Source organism: Leptinotarsa decemlineata, unplaced genomic scaffold (assembly GCF_025532065.1).
Source record: "Leptinotarsa decemlineata unplaced genomic scaffold, Ldec_3_MD MMD2_tig00026294_RagTag_RagTag, whole genome shotgun sequence".
In the NCBI taxonomy this organism is placed as follows: domain Eukaryota; kingdom Metazoa; phylum Arthropoda; class Insecta; order Coleoptera; family Chrysomelidae; genus Leptinotarsa; species Leptinotarsa decemlineata.
This window is the reverse complement of record NW_027412674.1, coordinates 10,457,207-10,478,809: the sequence shown is the minus strand read 5'-3', so window position 1 is coordinate 10,478,809 and position 21,603 is coordinate 10,457,207. Positions and strand designations below refer to the sequence as shown.

The following is a 21,603-nucleotide window of genomic DNA, read 5'->3' as shown; positions in this document are numbered from 1 at the left end:
ATGAAAAAATAATTAGACCATCGATTGTTGTCATCTCCTGCTGATGCTGATTCGATTAGTACATGAAGTTTGTAGATAAAAAGCATAACGTAGTTTTAGTATTGAGAAAAGTACTTTTTGGCAGAATCAGAAATACGGAGAGTCAGTAATTGAATTTACATGAATCTCCAATCGAAATAGATCAAGTTATTGAATAATTGTGAGAATATATTATAGTTTGTTCAACAACTCAATTTCTCAATACATGAAATACAAGTAGTATCATTTTCTCAACTGAATGATTGATCTACTAACGTATCACGATTTTTTAATCAGCTGCTGACGGGACGAGAATGAACAAACTGTAAATAAAAATCGAGAAATTCTAGTAACAAATTTATTCAAACAATTAATAAATGACCTAAAGTTTTATAAAAACAACGATAAAAACAACAATAAAAATCAATTTGCGCTCCGGGGCGACTTCATTGATTCCAGTGGCGCATTTGCTTTTTCAGCTACAGGAAAACCCGGAAAAACCTGCAGCACCACATCATCTGAAGATCTTGATCTAACAATGTCCTCTCTCTTATAAAACAAAATGTAGGGTGTCTCCAGAGGCTCCAATAAATTCAATGCATCACCAGAACACTTCGTGACACGACTATCGTCAAACTTAAACCAGTCCGTTTCTTCTTTGACCAAGGCGTAATAATGACCAAATTCAACGCCAGAACCACAGTGAACAATGACTGCATGAATATCACAATAGTGGTCTGCTAGGTTGAAATTTTCATCTATTTCGTACCTTCCAAAGAGTTTCTTGCTTCCGTTAGAGGTTGAGTCTTGTTTGAAAATCATCAGTGTTATTATTAGATTGACTGGAGCCTCAGCTATAGGTACTTGTTTCCTTATAACAGTCAGTTAGTTTGGCGCATGTTTGACAATACAGTCGATCATCACCTGTTGAATTCCATTTTCAGATGATTTAACAATAAGCTTTGCACGGACTGGTTATTAGTCTCATCAGGAAAAGCTAGATGAAGTTCCAGAAATTCACATAAGTTTTCAGTAGTTTTTGAACATTTACCACAAAGTAAACAAGTGAGGATTTTTCCAGCAAAGGATTCACAAACTCAAAACGAGATGGGTTGTATGGAATCATTCAGTCCAGAGCGGTCAGGAGTATTGATTTTGCTATTGTTTTGCTCACGAAGAGTATTCAATAAGAACCCCAAGAATTCGGAACAATCCTCTTGTTGTCCTAACGAGTATCTAGTGGACTTCAAACACTCCAGGAAATCGGTTGGAGGGAAAGATGATACCTTCTTACGAAACTGCAGCTGCATGAACAGTTGTTTGAGTTTGATGAATAAGTGGGAAACATTCCCGTTCTCGTTCGTCATTGAAACTTCGTTCTTGAAATTCTTCGTCATGAACAACACTTGTAAAATGCTATTCATGTAGCAAGTGTTTCCTGAATTATCCAATCCAATTTTCTTCTCTAGATTTTCAGGACAACTCTGTACTGATTCGTAAGGAAGAACATGTTTCACAGAATTTCCATAAGAACCATTTTTCAAGCTGCGATCGATCTCTCCAAGTGAAGAAGGGTTTCGTAGAGGGATCGATTCGGCTTTCGCTTCAAGAAGCTCTTCCACTGAAGGGGATATATTGTATTATATTGTAATTATAAATTGTAATAGATTTCTACAAATGTTTAGATAAAAATATAAATTTTCACAAATGGTTAATTGATTTCGAAACCTTTCACTGAAGTAATGTTCTGAGATGAAAAAGAACTGAGATTAGAACAGAAATGTAGTGTCTACATTTTCGCAATTATACTATTGGATCAATTTCTAATAACTAGCTTGGATATTATGTCATAGAAATATAAAAATCTATTTTTTTTGTACAAATCCAATTTAACATACTGAGGTATCCTTATTTTATGATAATAGGAAAAAGACAATGATGTACCTCATCACAGAAAACTTTGATTAGAAATATGACTGTGATGACAAAATTTACTTAGCTCTCCAACCAAAACTTTCAGGCCTTCAGATCTACTAAATTTGAGAATTCTAGCATTTAATTACTTAGGTACAGACCTGAATAATAATAAGTATCTACAGCAAATCGCAAAATATATAGTTCTTCAAGAAAACTGAATATGTTTTTGATTGTAATGGTATACATATTTATTATAAAAGTTATGAATGAAAGACATACCTCTGTTATATATGATTCTTAATTCATTGCATCAATTGCTTCCTTGGTTGCCAATTTTTTGCCAATTCATGAAAATCTCACCATAACGTGTTTCCTTAATAACATATATTTATTATTTTATATAGTTTGGCAAGATTCACTGTGATCTCGTGAGGAAAAATATTTCGAAATACAAGTAGATGCGAAAAAATTTTTAATAAAGTAATGCTTTCGCGGTTCTTTGAATTCCAAACACGCGAGTGTTCATGTCACTGTTCATTTTGAATCACTATATTTTTCAGTGAGTTGAAAACATATTTGTTAACTGTGTTTTTCTCAGGTGGAATCCGGGTCCTGTATTCAAAGAGTAGCGGGAAGTATAAAAACTGGAATTATTCTCAAGGATGTCTCTATGGCAGTACATTCTGGAGAAGTTATGGCAGTATTGGGATCAAAAGGTGAATATATTCTTTTTTATTTTCATCAAAAGAAGATTCTGTATGTCATGGAATGTATTTTCCGCATTCTCCCAAACCTCAGTGGATTATAAATAAAAAATAGTATTTTGAAAGTAAATCTGCCTAGATTGTGGAGCGAAATCATTTCCTCTTCAAGTAATGTTATCTCTACCGTATTTTCATGATACGTTGGAATAATCCAAAAAAAGTAATTCATTATTCTTATCGTTGTTTTATATTACTTCGTTCCCATTAATCTATTATAAAAATAATCACGGTGAAGAGGTTTTTAATTTATTCATGTATCGCTGCAGATGACGCTGGAAGTCGCTTTGAATAAATATATTGTGCATGAAGTAATGATATCCTGACGTTATCTGAATTTAATTTGTGAGTAAATATAATTGTTTTTATTTAATTTGAAAAAATTGAAGTAGTGAATCTTCACGAAATTTTTTATGTTTCCAGAGTTCTCACCTCAAATTATTTTTCTCACTAACATTTTGATATATGAAAAAATACCTGATCTGAGAAAAGTTTTTGCTTCTTCGTCAAAGACGACTCGTTTTTTTAAACCTGAAAGTATTCTCCAAATCCATGATCAACGAGCAAAGGTCAATCCCATCACACCTTTTGTTACTACAATTCTAGGACACGCTGTATATTTAGTTATTGATCTGAGATGACGGAATTCTTCATACGATCTACATAAATCGCTTTTAATCTATCCATATACTTCATTTCCTCTCCCCTATAATCTATATGTTAAGTTTTGATATATAATCTCCATGAATCCTTTACATTTTTTGTAATTGGGTATATTCCGTTTGAATACTATCATTTTTATTATCATTATTATTGTGTGTCAACGTATGAATCAACCACCTGCAGAACATTAATCTTGGGTGACAATTTCGAAACAATAGAGCTTTGACCCGGGTACAGAAAATTTCTTTTTAGAACTGTTTAGAAACTTTTTGGGCTCGCTTCCTGCTGCAGTGTCATCTTCCTTGTACTATTTGAAGGAGCTTCTTCTGTCGCCTCAAGTATAACTTCTTCTAGTTCAGGCGTTGTTACAGTTTCTGGTCTTCTACCTGCATTTTTATCAAAACTCCCCGTTTCACATAATCTTGCATATAGCGTTCTGAATGTTTGAGCACATGAAAGTAAATGTATTTTCAGTTGATTGATCTGAAGAAATAAAAAACAACAAGTCAGTGGTGTACTTTCATTTCACAATATTATTGACACACCGAAACTCCACTGAACCTAATAATTCAATCTAGTTAGGAAGAAGAAGAATATATTTATTGAAATAGGTAATCCTAATACAGAATATTATATAAAAGATATTACTAACATAGAAATTGAAAATAATTATATAAAAAAACTCAAAATGTAGATATAGTTCAGAATTGAAAATGAAAATTTTCAGTTTGAAAAATCACGACATATGCTATTGAAAATACATTGCAATATAGGTGCAGCTCCAATACAATGATAAAAAGCAGAAAACAATATACAAAAACAATATTTAATATTATCTTACCGAGTATTATTCTATCTAGCATTATGGATGGATTTCAATAACTGTTTTTTAAGAATACCTAATGATGGACTAGATTCAATTTCATTTGGTAATTTATTGAATGCATCAAACCCCTTGGAAAATAAAAAATTCATGGCACTTCTCCTATTTGTTCTTCATAAATGCAAATTAGTATGATTTCTTGTGGCATATTTGTGCACTTCTGAATTTGAAGTAACAAATTCAGAAAAATATGAAGGTGATCAGTTATTCCGAATTTTATATATAAATGTCATAGTTGAGTAATACAACCGTAAACTACAACCGTAGGGCTGAATAAACTGCCTCATCACTTTAAATAACTGCAGCAAATTTCAACCAAGTCGGTGTAAGGATATTTATGATATTTTATAAACACTGTTTTTTGAACAACGCCCTGTATCTCAGAAACGAAGCGACTTCGGACATATTTTCATCGAAACTTTATATTTTTGAACGACCTGACGACTCATCCACTGAAGTTTCCTACAGAAGTTAGGAAACACCCTGTGTTTACATAACTCGATAACAATTTTCTCACATACCTATTTTCGAAAAGTGACGATGAATTGGTGAAAGGTCAATTTCATCAATATTGTCATTGTCAAATTTCAGGAAGCGGTAAGAAGGCTCTACTAGATGTGATTTCACGACGAGCTCAAGGACCAGTCAGAGGACAAATCCTTCTGAACAATCATCCAATGAGTTTATGCTTATTTCAACAGAGATGTGCTTATGTTACACATAAATGCGATTTCATCCCTGGTTTGACAGTGGAACAAACTCTATATTATACACCAACAAAAGTGAGTGCAACTAATTTCAATTCATATTATTGTTCATTAATTTGTTTCGTCACCAATTTGATAGTGTATAGTTTAACACATGAGTGGCCAACCCATGTATCAAATAAGTCAGAATTGATCTGAAAATAAGATAAAAATCATCAATTATCGTTTCGAGAACATAAAGGAAATATGGAAATAATATATTCGCGATACAATATAAACTACCTAGTAGTAACAATAGATAAACACGTACGCTGAGATCGTCACATAATTGACATAACAAAAATATTAAGATAGAAAATAGAAATTAATAGGAAAACATACCAACCTGAAAATACCACTCAGTTGGGATAGGTCAATCAAAACCCATTAAATCTCTTGGATGTCCTACAAAAATTCGGACGAGGCAATTATCTCAAGAATAGGCAGCAAAAAGTTATTCTCGAAGACAAATGCTCTGAATATTTGAAACTAAAGTCGGGTATCCAGCAGGGATCTATACTGGGGCCTCTTCTGGTAACTATATACTCCTCTCATCTGGTGACTGGAATAAAAGCCAGCAATATTCATTTATATACTGACTTTACTATAGTTTCCTCCCACATATGGTGGATGATGCATGCAATCTTATTAATAATGATCTTGGGGCCTTCGCAAAAGCTGCCAAAGACCATTGCCCACTTATTAATCCTGAAAAATCAAAAGTTTTGTATGGAAGTAGACTTCAGCGTGAAAAAGTGGAGGAATTTATCAATATTAAGGTAAGTAATAAGAAGCTGGAAATTGTTAAGGAAGCAACAAACGTAGGAGTAATTATGGACCCCGACTTCAGATTTGAAAAACATATAAATAGACAATCACAACAGGCGTACTGTAATTCGAAAATGATATATAATAATAGACATTTGTTACCCATTGAAGTTGAAAAATCATAATGTCAAACGCTAGTTTTATCGGCTTTAAATTATGATGACTCTCTCTACGGCCCTAATTCCACAACACTCTATAAGATAAAGACACAGAAACTGCAAAACTCATGTCTGAGATTAATCTACAGTATGAAAAGACGACAAAGAGTTTCTCATAAATTGAAATAAATCAGGTGGTTGAATATGGATAATAGAAGAAAACATAATGCTGTTGTTCTCTACTACGAAATAATTAAAAAACAAGTTCCCTCTTACTCACCGTACATATGTACATAATCTGAATATTCGAAATAAAGGCCTACTGACTGTACTTCCCTTTAGAATATTTTTGACGGTTATTTGGCTACCAAATCTATTCTCTGTGCAATCCGGTTCTGAATATTATAAGAACACAAAATGCTCACAAATTCAGACAATTTCACAAAGAACATCTTCCTGAATCTCCAATTCATAAAAATGATTTTTTGTTCTTATTCAGTTTTTAGCCAAGTTTGTTTTCTTTGTATCATTACACAGGTTTGTTAGGGTTAAGTGGAAGAATATTTTTTGTCGTGTTTTTACAACGGAAAGTAAACTTCGCCTTTTATTTCCATATATGAACCTTGCTTTCTGATATTTATTGTATTCTTTTGAATGTGGAAATAATAAAGACAATTATTATCATCAATATAATTATTATTATACAGGACACGATTCGAATAACTAAGTTGATTACCATTTCAAATCATTCAATCTAGAATGTTTCAACGTAGTTATAATGGTTTATAATGTTTCAATATAGCTATAAGCTTTAATTTAATAAGCTTATAGCTAGTAATGTCCATTGTTATGTGTATTTTGAGTTCATTTATAAACATTATTATTATTCTCATTCAATCAATGATGCATATTTCAGTAAGAGTTTTGAAGAAAAGTTACTCATCTTACCGTCACACTGGCATATGTCTGTCACACATAATAGAATCATCAGCAACCAAATAATCACAATATAGGATATGAAATTTTGTGCAAATAACTTATTTTTTGCAGTTATTTTTTGAAAACGAACAAAAACTTATTTCAATGTACTTATGTTACACCTCGTATATCAATAAGCGGAAATGAGTCGGAAAATTGAAATTTGGAAAAAAAAAATTACAGTATATATGTTTTGAATCAACCTCATATCTGCTTGGTTTGACTATCCAGTTGGAAAAATCAAAGCTATTGCTTTATATGATTAGCAGATGAATTTCAGTGATAGAATAGAATAGAATAGGATAGAAGTTTATTTAACCACATTACACTTTACATGTTTGCAGCAAGTCATGACAAATTTGTTACATATGCTTACGCACAGCAAAAGTAATTTCAGATCGGATGGGTATAAAATATAATTTAAGATAAAAAGTAGAGCAACATAAAGATTAACATTAAAAACATGAAAGAACAACATGATATAGCATATTTCCGGTAGTCAGATGAGTATGTTGCTTGTATGTTGAGACTTAAGAGCGATTTTTAAAATACAGAGACAGAGTAAAAGCAGCCCTCCAATAGTAGTTGTTTAATGGATTGTTTGAATTTATTCATACTAAGATCTTTCAGCTTGACTGGTAAACAGTTATATAAGTTTTTGATATTGTGTTTATTGATTTGAAACATCAATTGAATCAAAATGAGTACATCTGTTGAATAATGGTTTTATTTGTTCTGATTTCATAAGGAGTTAAAAGGATACGGTATATTCTCTGTTGCAGTTTTCTGGTTATTTGAAACGATCCAAAGTGAAACAGGTTATGGCTGATCTGGCGCTGTCCCATGTAGCTAACAGGTGCATAGAAGATTTGACAAAAAGTGAATATAGAAGGCTCATGATTGGTGTGCAACTGATAAAAGACCCAGGTATGACATTTTGTATTAGTATCAGTATCAAAACCTTCCATAATTCACCAAAAGTAACCAAAAGTAACTTCCGAAGGTGCTATCCCGTTCTTGATGGAAAAACTAGTATTATCAGGTTTCGATAATCAGCTTGATGTCATTCATTACTTAGAAAACACTAAAACAATGAATCATTTCTACCAATCTCATTTGCAGAGTTACAGAGCTTCAACTTGTCCAGTTACACTATTATAATTATGTCAATTTGAATAACTTCTTCCAATTGTCAAATAGAACAACAAACTTTGTTTTGAAGCTAGAAAAATATGCTGAAGAGAATTTTTGACTCAATCATGTATGTATATAGAATTCATCAAGTTGACACAAATCACTGATGACAATCGGAATATTGAATATTAGTGGAGTTTTTTCCCAACACCAAACCGTTATTTCAGCACCTCGACACGTGTTTCGATCACCAAGTGATCATCTTCAAGAGGTACATCAAACTGGTTGGATCTTCTTCTTGAAGATGGTAGGTTGAACTGGTTTGATCTTCCTCTTGAAGATGATCACTTGATGATCTCCCAATTTTAACCGACTACTTCAACGGTCCGGTCGCTACCGTTCCCATTAACCGACTTTTTAGTATTTCCAAGTCCGAAAAAGTGTCCCTAACACTCCTCCCTTTCACCGTCCCCTGATTGGTCTGATCTTTGTTTAATATTTCCGAATTTTTCCATAACCCTTCCTACTGAAGACCTATATCTTCTTTTCATTGAAGTCATTGGTCAGTTTTTTTAAATACATTTTCGGATCCACCTATTCAGATATAGCCGAACTTCCTGAAATGCAAACTTTTTCACGTTCCCAGTATTATTACTTATCAACAGAATTCGTTCGTTCAGTCTACTTTGAAGGAAACATAATGATGCCGTCAAGGTTCAACAATCATAACTTAAATTCAACGTTTACTCTGTTGGACAAATATCAATATCGAAAAACCGAGTGACCTACCGCGATCTTTATGAATGAAATGATATTTTTTGTTAACTATCACAATGTCAGTTATTACCCAATGGAAAGTGGTAAGTAAAGTAGAAAAACAACTTCGAAATGAATTTGAATAGGAGTGGTTATCCAAATACATCAATTCGTACTGCTGCACCAGATGGAGCATTTCTAAAGTGTCTGAAGTGCACGAAATCTTCACAAATTGTTGCATATGAAATATTAGAGCTGCCAAAACAGCCCGGAAAATTAACCAGACATTGGGCAATAATATTGTTGATAACCACAATATTCTACGTTGGTTTGGATTCCTGAGATTCGAGATTCGAATATGAGTCACGATGTGATTGACCTACAATAATCCAGGGCGAGGATATAAGGAACCTAGTGGAGGACCTATCACAAACGATGCGTGGGATAGTGGAATATCTGGGCGTCGGTTTTTATGGCTTGAAATGTATTGGAAAGTTCAAAAATCCTGAAAAGTTGGTGCTTCATGACTTGAACGATCGACAGATTTTCTTACATTTTGGGGACTATTCTTCTTTGCTTTTGCTCAACCGAAACGGGACTTCCTTGGATAGGATCGTGGCGTATGACGAAAAGCGGATCCATCGACAGAAGAAGACGTTCAAGACAGTAGTTCAACATCAATGAGTCACCAATGCATTTTCGATACCTAAGCGAAAACCCACCAAAAAAACCATGGTTACTGTATGGTGGTCAGATACTGCTGTGATCCACTACAACTTCCTGAATCCGGGCCAGACTATCACAGCGGAGTCCTATTATGGGCAAATCGATGAAATGTACTGAAAATTGCATCAGCAGCAGCCGGAACTGGTCAACAAAGTGGTCCCATCCTGCTTCAGGACAACTCCTGTCGGCATGTTCCATAAATCACCGTCCGAAAATCAAACGAAACGAGAGTCAAAGTTCTGCGCCATCCACCGTTCTCCCTAGACCTCTCGCCAACCGAAAACCATCTTTCCGAGCACTTCGATAACTTTCTCACTGATAAAACCTTCGTCAACCAGGCCCTGGCAAATACGGCTTCCTTCGACTCCATCAAATCCTGAGCAACCAATGTTCATGCTGACGGAATAAAACAACTTGTGTTACGTTAGCAAAAAACAGTGATTCAAATGGCGCCCATTTCGATTGAATTGAGTGGATACTCATTGATATATTACAGTTCAAAGTGGACTCATGAAAACGAGCAAAACTTTTGAAACAACAATTTTCCATCGATGTCATTATTCGTTTCTGTATATAATGCCTTCATTTCAAAAATTCCCACCCATAGTAGTTTTAACCCGCTTACCCCTAGCTACTCCCACTTAATAATTTTACATGGCACCCCCTATCTTGTAACACATCATTTTAAAGATCTTAAAAACCCTCACTCAACCCCGTTTAGAAAACTGAAATTGGTTGATCCGTTCTGTAAAAAAGGGAAAAAAGAAAATGAAAATGCAAAAATTTATGGAACCGCTACCAGTGAATCAATAACGATATGTTTACAGAGAGTTTTTTGCTTTAACTGAAAGTGAGATAAGGGCACACCATTGCTTCTTGGCGTCAGTTACAATTAAACGGTGAAAAAATTTGTTATTCCTGATTTTTAACTGTTTGTCAAGTGGTGTCAGTTGCACTGACAGTAATACAAATCGTAATGGTGTACACTTTACAAGAAAGAACTGAAAATAATTTTATTTATGGTGCTGAAGATAAGTGTGTTCGTAGGACAGCCCGGGTTTTTAATGAAACACATGCAGGCCAAAATGTGAGTCACCGATATGTTCGAGACCTTGTTCAAAAATTTGAAGAGACCGGTTCTGTGTGCAACAAAGCAGTAAAGCAGCCGAGAGTTCTTAGGGAAGCCACACATATTGAGATTTCAGGCCAATTCGCTGATGAGTCTACTACTTCAATTTCGAAAGTCGCTGAGTTAGTAAATATTTCAGTTGGTTCTATACACATAGTTTTAAAAATAAACAAGTTATTTCCTCACAAAATGAGTATTCTTCAGCAACTCAGTGAGGATGACTATGATAGGAGGATTGAATTTTGTGAAAAAATGACTGCGAGGATTCAAAATGACCCGAATTTAATAAAAAATATTTGCTTCAGTGGTAAATCAACTTTATTTCTTAATGGCTATGTGAATTAGCATAACTGTATATACTGGGATAATGAAAATCCACACTTGCTTCGAGAGGATCATACGCAATATCCACAAAAAATAAACGTCTGGGCTGGAGTTCTGTGAAACGAAATAATTGGCCTTATTTTTTTTTAAAGAAAATTCAACTGGTCAATTGTATTTGAACTTATTGGAAAGTGTAATCGATCCACTCATAACACAGTCCTAGAACGCCAACTTGATGAAGAAGACAACCCGCTCTTGGATGAACAAAATTTACATTTTCAACAGGACGGCGCACCGCCACACTACGCATTGCAGTGGCTCGATCAACGGTATCCTGACAAATGGTTTGGCAGAAGGGCGCTCTGGAATGGCCGGCGAGATCTCCTGATTCAACGCCATTGGATTTCTTTCTCTGGGGTTATTTGGGGTTATTTGAAGACAATGGTATACGTGACTCCCCCGCAGGACATTTAAAGTCTAAGACACAGGACTACTGACACATGCAGAAAATTAATAACGAAACATTAACAAAAGTCCGACAGGAATTCGAGAATAGATTGTACGTTTGCTTAGCTACCAATGGTGAACATTTTGAACACCTAATAAAGTAAGGTATATTTATTTAATTGCAATAGCTATTATTTCATTTTTTATAGTAATTAATTTTCTTTTTGTCCTATTTTACGAGAACGGATCAAAAACTTTCAGTCTTCTAAACGGGATTGAGTGAGGATTTTTAAGACCTTTAAAATAATGTGTTACAACGTGTGATTCCGTGTTAGGAATCACACGTTAAAAGGTGAAACCTCGTTATTCCTTAGCTCGCACAAGTTTCTCAACTTCTGAGAGTTGTCCTTCGTATGGGGGCGACAGCTGATTAACGGAAAAACAGATTTTGAACTGATAAAATTATTAAGTGGGGGTAGCTAGGGGTAAGTGGGTTAAACCTAAAATACCACTGGCACTGGTTTTGAACTTTCCTCTCGATATTTAAATTGACGTATTTTTTGCCTACGGCAAATTCTTCCTGCTAAACGAAGTACCAGCGGTGGAAAGTTTTGAAATGAAGGCACTGTATGTATAACATCATATTTTGTTTGTTCCTTGCATCTACTTGAATCTGATTCTTTTTCCTATATGAAGTACTCATTCAATGATGGTTATTCAAAGAATATTCCAATCTGCCGAGAAATCTAACCAATAATGGAAAATGACTCTTATCACTTCTTTTCAGTGGTTTTATTGTTAGATGAACCAACATGGGACTTGGATCCATTAAACACCTACTTGGTCGTGTCTATTTTATCGAACGCCGCGAAGAAATACGGCACTGCAATCATTCTTACAATGGAGAAACCCCGATCGGATGTATTTCCATTTTTGGAACGGGTTCTATACTTATGCCTCGGCGATGTCGTTTACACCGGTGGTACAAGGCAAATGCTGGAGTATTTCAACGCTATCGGGTTTCCCTGCCCGCAACTAGAGAATCCTCTTATGTATTATCGTGAGTATTTCATTTTTGTTTATTTTTGTCTGTACGAGAAATGAGATATGGCTATGGCGGTTTCGATATACTCTTGAAATAGTAATAGTAATAATATAGGTCTATATTTCCCATAGCTAATACATATGAATCAATAAATTGATGGATGTAGCCGTTACTACGTGGTAGGAAATCATGATGAAGGAAAGAGAATTGAAACTTTCTATGTTTTTTACCACCTTTATTTGTAACTACCATTAATGCAGTTTCGTCCTATAGGGGCATTTTCAAACTTATACATTAATCAATCATTGTTAGTTTAATCCACTTAGTCCGCTTACTACCTCTAACATAATAATAATGATAATGATAATAATAATGTCTTTATTTTTACAAATTACTTTGCACATCAACAGCATGATAATGCAAATAGGAAAAAGGAAAACGTCAATAGATTCAAATAGAGAAATGATATAAGGAAATGTATATACATATGAAATGACAAGAATGATTAAATATCTCTGGATGTGTATAAAACTATCACATCCACATCACAAACAATTATTACAAATACTACGAAACCCTTTTTTACTTGGAAGGATCGATCGCAGCTCGAGAAATGGTTTTTATGGAGATTCTGTGAAACGTGTTCTTCCTTACGAATCAGTAGAGAGTTGTCCTGAAAAATCTAGAGAAGAAAATTGGATTGGATGATTTAGGAAACATTTGCTACATGAATAGCATTTCAAGAACGAGGTTTTAATGATGAACGAGAACGGGAATATTTCCTACTCATTCATCAAACTCAAAAACCTGTTCATGCAGCTGCAGTTTCGTAAGAATGTATCATATTTCTCTCTTGGGGTTCTTGTTGAATACTCTTCGTGAGCAAAGCAATAGCAAAATCAATACTCCTGACCGCTCTGGATTGAATGATTCCGTACAGTCCGTCTCGTTTTGTGTTTGTTAATCTTTTGCTGGAAAAATCCTCACTGGTTTACTTTGTAGTAAATCTTCAAGAGGTAGCGAAAACTAATGTGAATTTCTGGAACTTCATCTAGCGTTTCCTAATGAGACTAATAACCAGTCCTTGCAAAGCTTATTGTTAAATCATCTGAAAATGTAATTTTTAATAGGTGATGATCGACTGTATTGTCAAACATGCGCCAAACTAACTGACTGTTATAAGGAAACAAGTACAGCTGAGGCACCAATCAATCTGAAAATAACACTGATGATCTTCAAACAAGACTCAACCTCTGACGGAAGCAAGAAACTCTTTGGAAGGTTCGAAATAGATGAACATTTCAATCTAGCAGACCATTATGATAATATTCATGCAGTCATTGTTCACTATGGTTCTGGTGTTAAATTTGGTCATTATTACGCCTTGGTCAAAGACGAAGCGGACTGGTTTGAGTTTGACGATAGTCGTGTCATGAAGTGTTCTGGCGATGTATTGAATCTATTGGAGCCTCTGGAGACATCCTACATTTTTTGTTTTATAAGAGAGAGGACATTGGTAGATCAAGATCTTCAGATAATGTGGTGCTGCAGATTTTTCCGGGTTTTCCTGCAGCTGAAAAAGCGAATGCGCCACTGGAATCAATGGCGGAGCGCAAATTGATTTTTATTGTTGTTTTTATTTTTATCGTTGTTTTATATAAAGTATAAATATAAAATATATTAAAGTTACTGATTCTTCGTATGTAGAAATAAAAAAGGTGTAAGTATATTAACCCATTACTGCCCATGGGGTCGCTAGCGACCCACTTATTATAGTTTCTCTTTAACCTTCTACTAATCATCTTCAAACAGTTTCTTCTCATCACTCAATCGCAACATTATTGAACGGAAACTTTTTCTTTGCAGTTTGTCTTTCCACTGTGGATCGAAGGTCAAGGGAAAGGTTCATGGAAAGTAATCACCAAATATCAGCACTTGTGGAAAAATTCAAAATTGAAGGTGGCATTTTCAGAAAGACTTCGACAATGACTGGTCCCAACCATACTTCGGAACATGGAATACATAGCAACAAAGTTCCAATACTCCTTGGAAAGCCTGGGTCTTTTCCAACCGGATGGAATATTTATCTGTAAGTGATTATCGATTACTCCATTGAACCTAATATTTCAGTTGTACCTTTTCAAATTAGTTCGGGTCGTGTCTTCAGAGGTCTGTTGAAAGCTATGCAGTAGCGTTGATATGACTCTGCGTCCTGTCATATGGTTCGTGAGTGGTAAGTGACTGTAAAATAAACGTTTTTGTTTTCAATGAAAGCAGCAATCTGAAAAAAAGTGAATTTCAATATTCTATGTCTTCACTTCACCATGCAACAGATTTTTGCAAGAGAACGTGGTTCATGAACTGGGTTCACTTTTATGTCCACTCATCTTCGTAAGGGAAACAGAGCAACATCGCCTGTGAATCGCGGAGCGCTCAGCATCATCACTGGCTTTACTAGCATTCATGTTTTTCATCAACAACGTATCACAGTTGATAGAAATGATACTTTCAGTCTCCTTCAACAATCTAATAGAAGGTTCAGTCATCAGAGGCCTATCTATTTGGTGTTGTCAAACCAAAAGTCATATGCCTATGGATCTCAAGTCACTTCAGAGAACATTGGACGAAACTCGACTAGATATTGTTTCGGATTTCATCACTTCATCTTTGTAATCTTCCTCTGACAAAGCTTCTCTCTCAAAGCCTTCAATATTAAATAATTCGGAGCTTGATTAAACGAATCACCTGTTGCTTTTTCGAAAACACAATTAGATAATGGTATTTTCAGGATAGCGATTGGACTCAAATCAGGTATAGATATATTTGTACCCCTCATAAATATATTTGTGGTAGTGAGGTAAATGACGTTTTCCATCACCAAGCCAACGATATCATAAAAAGCGCTTTGATATCAGCCGGGATACCTTCAATCCTAGAACCACTAGGTACTAGCCGCGATGATGGTAAACGTCCTGATGGATGACCCTTGTTTCCTGGAAATGTAGCAAAGCTGTTGTTTGAGATTCTACATGTGCGGACACATTGGCTCCATCTCATTTAGTTTGACCGTCCAAAAATGCAGGTGTGGCTGCCATAACTGATGAGAAAACAAAACAGCAACAGTACCGAAATAACTCCATATTTTATCATGTGGCAGTAGAAACTTTCGGTGTATTTGACCCCTTATCTCCTAATTTAGTCAATGGAATTGGCATAAGGTTGACTGAAGAAACGGAAAAAAAAAGTGTACCACCTGTATGATCCAAAAAATCATGAAGCAAGAGCCGAATCGATCTCTATACGAAACCCTTCATCACGGAAGGATCGATTGCAGCTTGAGAAATGGTTTTCTGTAGATTATGTGAGACATGTTTTTTCTTACGAATCAGTAGAAAGTTTTCCTGAAAATCTTGAGAACAAAATTGGATTGGATAATTTAGGAAACACTTGCTACATGAGTAGCATTTTACAAGTGTTGTTCATGACAAAGAATTTTCAGAACGAGGTTTTGAAGATGAACGAGAACGAGAATGTTTCCTACTTATTCACCAAACTCAAACACCTGTTCATGCAGATGCAGTTTCGTAAGAATGTATCATCTTTCCCTCCAACCGATTTCCTGGAGTCTCTGAAGTTCACTGGATACGCATTAGGATAATCAGAGAATTGTTCCAAATTCTTGGGGTTCTTGTTGTATACTCTTCGTGAGCAAAAAAAATAGCAGAATCAAAACTCCTGACCGCTCTGGATTGAATGATTCCGTACAGTCTAACTCGTCTTTTGTTTGTAAATCTTCTGCTGACAAAATCCTCACCTATTTACTTTGCTCTAAATATTCAAGAGTTAGTTAAAACGTATGTGAATTTCTGGAACTTCAACTAGCGTTTCCTAATATGATTGATAACCAGTCGGTGCAGAGCTCAATGTTAAATCATCTGAAAATGGAAATTTTAACGGGTGTTGATCGACTGTATTGCCAAACATGTGCCAAACCAGTAAATCTAATAATAACACTGATGATCTTTAGACGGGACTCAACTTCTGACGCAGGCACCAAACTCTTACGAAGGTTTGAAATAGGTGAACACTTCAATCTAGCAGACTACTATTATAATTTTCATCGGTCATTGTTCACTGTCGTTCTGGCGTTGAATCTGGTTATTATTACGCTTTGGTCAAAAACGAAACGGACTGGTTTAAATTTGACGATAGTTGTGTCACGAAGTGTTCTGGCGATGTATTCAATTTCTTGGAGCCTCTGGAGGCACTCTACATTTTGTTTCATGAAAGAGAGGACATTGGCAGATCAAGATCTGCAGCACAGCACTGATCAATGGAGTCGCCCCAGAGCGCCAATTAATTTTTATTGTTGTTTTATAATTTCATTATTTTTAATAAAGTTTAGCTATGAAGCGTAGTAACTCAGCTTCTGTTTTTCCATTCCACATTCCACATTTCCATTTCCTTCGTCACATTCACTGAATGGAGTTTTCCTTCACTCCGCTTTTTCCAAACAATATTTATACCCTGGTCATATTGAGAGATTGATTTCTCATTCAACCTTCCATATTTTTGGTGATATTTTTTATAAGTTCCCAGCAGAGGATACAGAGAAATATGAACAAGTTCTGAAAATTTGATTTTTCCCCATATATCTGCCTTACATCTAACCAATTCAGTTTCAAGCTGTTCAATTTTGAATTTTTCATCCCGCTGCTAAAATGATTGGGAGAATCACGGCATCCGTGTTTTTTCGGAAGAAGGCAGCAATGGCGAACATAGTATCAATAGGCACAACATTAGATGGTGGGTTGAGAAACACCTGTTCAATGAACAGTGTAATCCAATGTTTATCAAACATTGAAGTTGTGGTCTGAAGACTTATTTGATGAGGAAATAAACACATTCTACTTCGAAAGTCATATTCAAAGATTTGCCCCTCGATTCGTGGGTTGAACACATTAAGCCGCCCAGGATTTTCTACGATGTTTGACGAAGAGATATTACCTCCACAAATGCCCTATCAGCTTTTCAACAGTGGAGACGGGAGTGGGTATGAAGAAAGAAGAAAGGAGTAAATCAATTTGCGAATCTTTTATTGATGAAAGTTATGGAGAAGAGAGCGTTGGCAAATATAAAGAAAGCCAGTTATTTTTTCAGCAATAATAGAAGGTAAAAAAATTGTAACGAAGATTGTCAGTTTTAACTTCCGTGACAAATCTACAAAATTTGATTTCTTCACAAGGAAAAATAAATTATATTAGGATGAAGGATTTTGTCACAATGATTTTCTTGTTGTCTAATTCGACGATTAAATTATCTACCTTCAAGTATGCATTCCATCGGTTTACAGTTGTTTAAAGGTAGCAAAGGTTTCAAAATTTCAATTACAACACACTAAACTAAGTAAAAGTACCTTATATCTAGGTGATGTGGGTAACGCTGACAGTTTTGGTAGTGCTATTCCTGTAATGCCAATGCGTCGCGTTCAGACCCAAATGAACGATAAAAAGGAACAATATTACCTTTGAGACATGAGGCATACGATCATCCGCTTTTATGTCACTACCAATAGTGGCGAGTCATCTAGGAGTCCAAGAAGTGGAGATTCGCCAACCGCTATTCTCAAAGTTGGGGAGATTTTAAGGGCGTTATCAGTTAGCAACGAATATGCAAATAGAAAATGAAGGACTAAAAATTCATACATGTCTTGACATAATTTCTTACAAGCAAGAAGGTCGTATGAAACCTGAGATGGAGTGTGGCCTTTTGAGATGTCCGAGTTCTTCCACAAGGTAAACTTCAATTTGAAATTTTCCTACATATTCCTACATAAATTCCTACATAAATCCTACGACAGTAGATAATTGATTATCTCCTTTGAGATAATCAATCAGTTTTCGATTCAGAAATACTTTGAAACTTTCTTTAAAATCCGCAAATTTGCGATGTTCTTCCCGTGTCTGGTCCAAAACCGAAAAAAGAAGGAAGAGACGTTTTCTTTCTGAAGTTTCGAAATGTCGAAGTGACATGATATGTCATAAAACACAGAAAAAAGAAACGATATTTTATAAATAAACTTGGTGAATCTGCCGATTCAAGCAAAGATAAGAAGACTCGTTTTATATTCCTGGCATATACAGGGTCATCATGAATTGTATTACGAAATGAATTATTTTTGTTATATTTTAATAATTGAGGTAGTGATTTTGAAACCGTAACAGAGATTGACGAAAACTTGCGCGACAGCGAAAAAGCACAAGTCCTGGCTGAGATAATTGATGATGTACAACTCTGAGATTGTAGACAATTTTGTTGGTCAATTGAATTACACTATGAAGTGCACTTTGGACACTCATCACTAACTCTTGGTAATTTTTGAAATTTGTCTCTCACCATACCTCAAAGTATTGGCTAATTGAGTTTGTCACAATGGTTGGATTCCTTCACAAAAGCGAAAACTTTAGATGGAGATGAAAAACCAACGTCTTCGAGGTACAAGGAAAGGAATGTGAATGGACAAAGTCCCTAACAATCCATACGTTTCCTTTTACTTCAGTACATAATTCATTTGAAAATATTCTCTTCAACGGGAAGGTTCAGAGACAAATTAAACGTTGCCATTGACTTCTCTTTAGAAGCATTAGAAATGAGTAATTATTCAGCAGACAATATGCCTCCTTTTCGTTCTGATCAATATGCCCTTTCGAATCACCATGGAACTACTTACAACGGGCATTACACAGCATATTGCAGACACCCATATACTGTTCGATTTACACCTGTCCCCAATTTCTCCAAAATAGCTTGTGAGTGGAAAGACATATGCTCTTTTTTATGAACAGAAGAGAACGAATTCGCACCTTTGAGGTTATTTTTTTTTCATGAATTATTTGTAATTTATATTTCTAATAACTTTTCAGACACAGATCTGAAAAAACATGGTAACACCAAAATATCGTTTTAAAATCAGTAAACTAACTTGGACTTGAAAGTAACTGTATCCATTGCTGGATATATATTATAATATATTATAATATATAATGAATATTCTTAGGACACTTGCTATATTGCATAAATTATGAAAATGATTCACACATGCTCAATAGTTTAATTTTTTCAGGAGGCTTCTCTCGGCTACCCTGAATTTCAAGAAGGCAGGGTTTCGACAGTTGTTTCTCAGACTGTTCTTCTTACCGTTATTTTTCTTTTTCTTATGGATTTTCTATAGAGAAATGAAAGTAATTAATATCGTCAGATATACATTGAATTCAAATTCGTTTACTGTGAAATAATTTCAGGATTTTCAACACACCTTCATAACTAGGAGTGGACTCATTCTGAATTGCTTGTGTGGAGTTTATTTCATAGGAATCATGAATACGGTTTTCATGTGTAAGTATAGTAAAATGTCGACTGAGTGGATTTGTTCAATTCAATTCAATGGTTTTGCAGATCCCATATATCGGACGAGATATTTTCAAGAATCCCAAGAAGGTCTTTATGGAGGAACATTATTTTTGTTAACATATAATCTGGTTTCAATACCATTTTCATTTGTTTCGACCATCGCAGCGACTGCAATCATATATCCGTAAGTCCATGATAGCTATTTATGATTTGAGTGTTGAAAATAAGGTTGTATTTCGTGAGTGAAAAAGTTTGCGAAACGAGCGTAGCGAGTTGAGCAATTTTAGGAACAACATGAAACTTACTTTCAACACAAATATCATACAAAGTTTTTTGTACAACTGTCGTGTTTTCACGATAAAATAGATAAATTCTATGAATTGAAGGGGTTATATTTTTGGGAGTGATTAATTTCTGGGAAAAAAAGTTTTTTGGCTTTTTACTACTCCATCTTGATACAAAAAAAGGATGAGGAAATCTTTCAAAGAAAGGAAGGAACTAATCGATTCGAAAATGAGTAACTCTATACATGAATGTGTTGATCATGCAAAGAAGTAACTTTCAGATACAAACAAAGAATGTCCTCCTGAAACAGCTACTTTCATATAAACATTGAATTACACGAAAGAAAAAAAATTTTTCCGAAACAAATACTTCTATATGAATTTTTAATTATACAGAAGATACTTTTCTCTATTCAGTTTGTATTTCAAAAAATTTACCAAAAATCAATTACTCCCAAAAATATAACCTCTTCAATTCAAATAAAATTCCTCTTGGCTGGGATTAAATCAAATAGGTGAATGAATGTCGTCATTACGATGTCATCGATGACATAAGCAGATCAAGCTTATTCCGTAACATTAAAAATCGTAATTCATGAATGAATTGTGTGTATTTTCTATAATGTTATCCAATTTGGTACTGTAGAGCCTTGGGGCAAGTGTCTTAAGGCGAAACATCGGTGTATACCAGTGGGGGTGACAGTGTTCCATGTAAGTGCAATTTGTTACCATGATCTACACATCCATGTATAGAGTTACTTATTTTCAAATTGATTACTTCCTTCCTTTCTTTGGGAGATTCCTTCATCCTTTTTTTGTATCAAGATGGAGTAGTAGAAAGCCAAAAACTTTCTTTCGCAATAAATTCTATATTTTCATAAAAACACATTTTGACATCGCTTGTGGGTTAACTATTTTCATGTTATCGCATATGCTGTGAAGTGGCCGTGTCAGGTGATACCAAATCACCTGGTTACCAACAAACAGTATTGTTTACAGCTCATGGGTTTTATTTAAAGTTACATTTGAAGATTTTGCTGGTGTTCAATGTCTTGCATAGTGAAGAGCAATAGTGAGGAATTGTGTGTCCTTGACAATATTGAAGAGGCTGCAAAAAGAGCTTCAATTGAATTGTTAGCAAAAAAAATCGGCTCAGCAGTGCGACATCGCTTATTCTAATGTTCTTCTTGCTAGTATAGACGTAAAAAAGTCAAAGGACATTTCAGCGGAACCGTCTTCTTAGCCTATCTAGAAGATAAATAAAAAATATGGAACTCGTCAACTTTGTGGAGCAAGTTTTCAATGATGAAGTCGATTGCGCTCGTTGAAAATCAGCAAATACATGCAAATATTTCACAAAGCGGAAAAATTAAAGATATAGGCCCAAAAAATCAAAAACACTTCAGACAAGTCCAGAGTTTTGTAAATGAGGCACCAGATGAAAAATATTTCATGA

At 34.9% G+C, this 21,603-nt stretch overlaps 1 protein-coding gene across 1 annotated transcript in view; it reads left to right on the top strand.

Annotated features, from left to right (window-relative positions):
- LOC111514451 (ATP-binding cassette sub-family G member 5) overlaps window positions 1-21,603 on the top strand; it is a 38,960-nt gene that overhangs the window by 5,207 nt on the left and 12,150 nt on the right. The window contains exons 2-9 of the mRNA XM_074180354.1: window positions 2,534-2,651; window positions 4,834-5,024; window positions 7,675-7,819; window positions 12,196-12,468; window positions 14,320-14,542; window positions 19,577-19,694; window positions 19,755-19,848; window positions 19,909-20,047. Of these exons, the coding sequence (XP_074036455.1) occupies window positions 2,534-2,651; window positions 4,834-5,024; window positions 7,675-7,819; window positions 12,196-12,468; window positions 14,320-14,542; window positions 19,577-19,694; window positions 19,755-19,848; window positions 19,909-20,047 (1,301 nt within the window). The remainder of the gene's footprint in view (window positions 1-2,533; window positions 2,652-4,833; window positions 5,025-7,674; window positions 7,820-12,195; window positions 12,469-14,319; window positions 14,543-19,576; window positions 19,695-19,754; window positions 19,849-19,908; window positions 20,048-21,603) is intronic.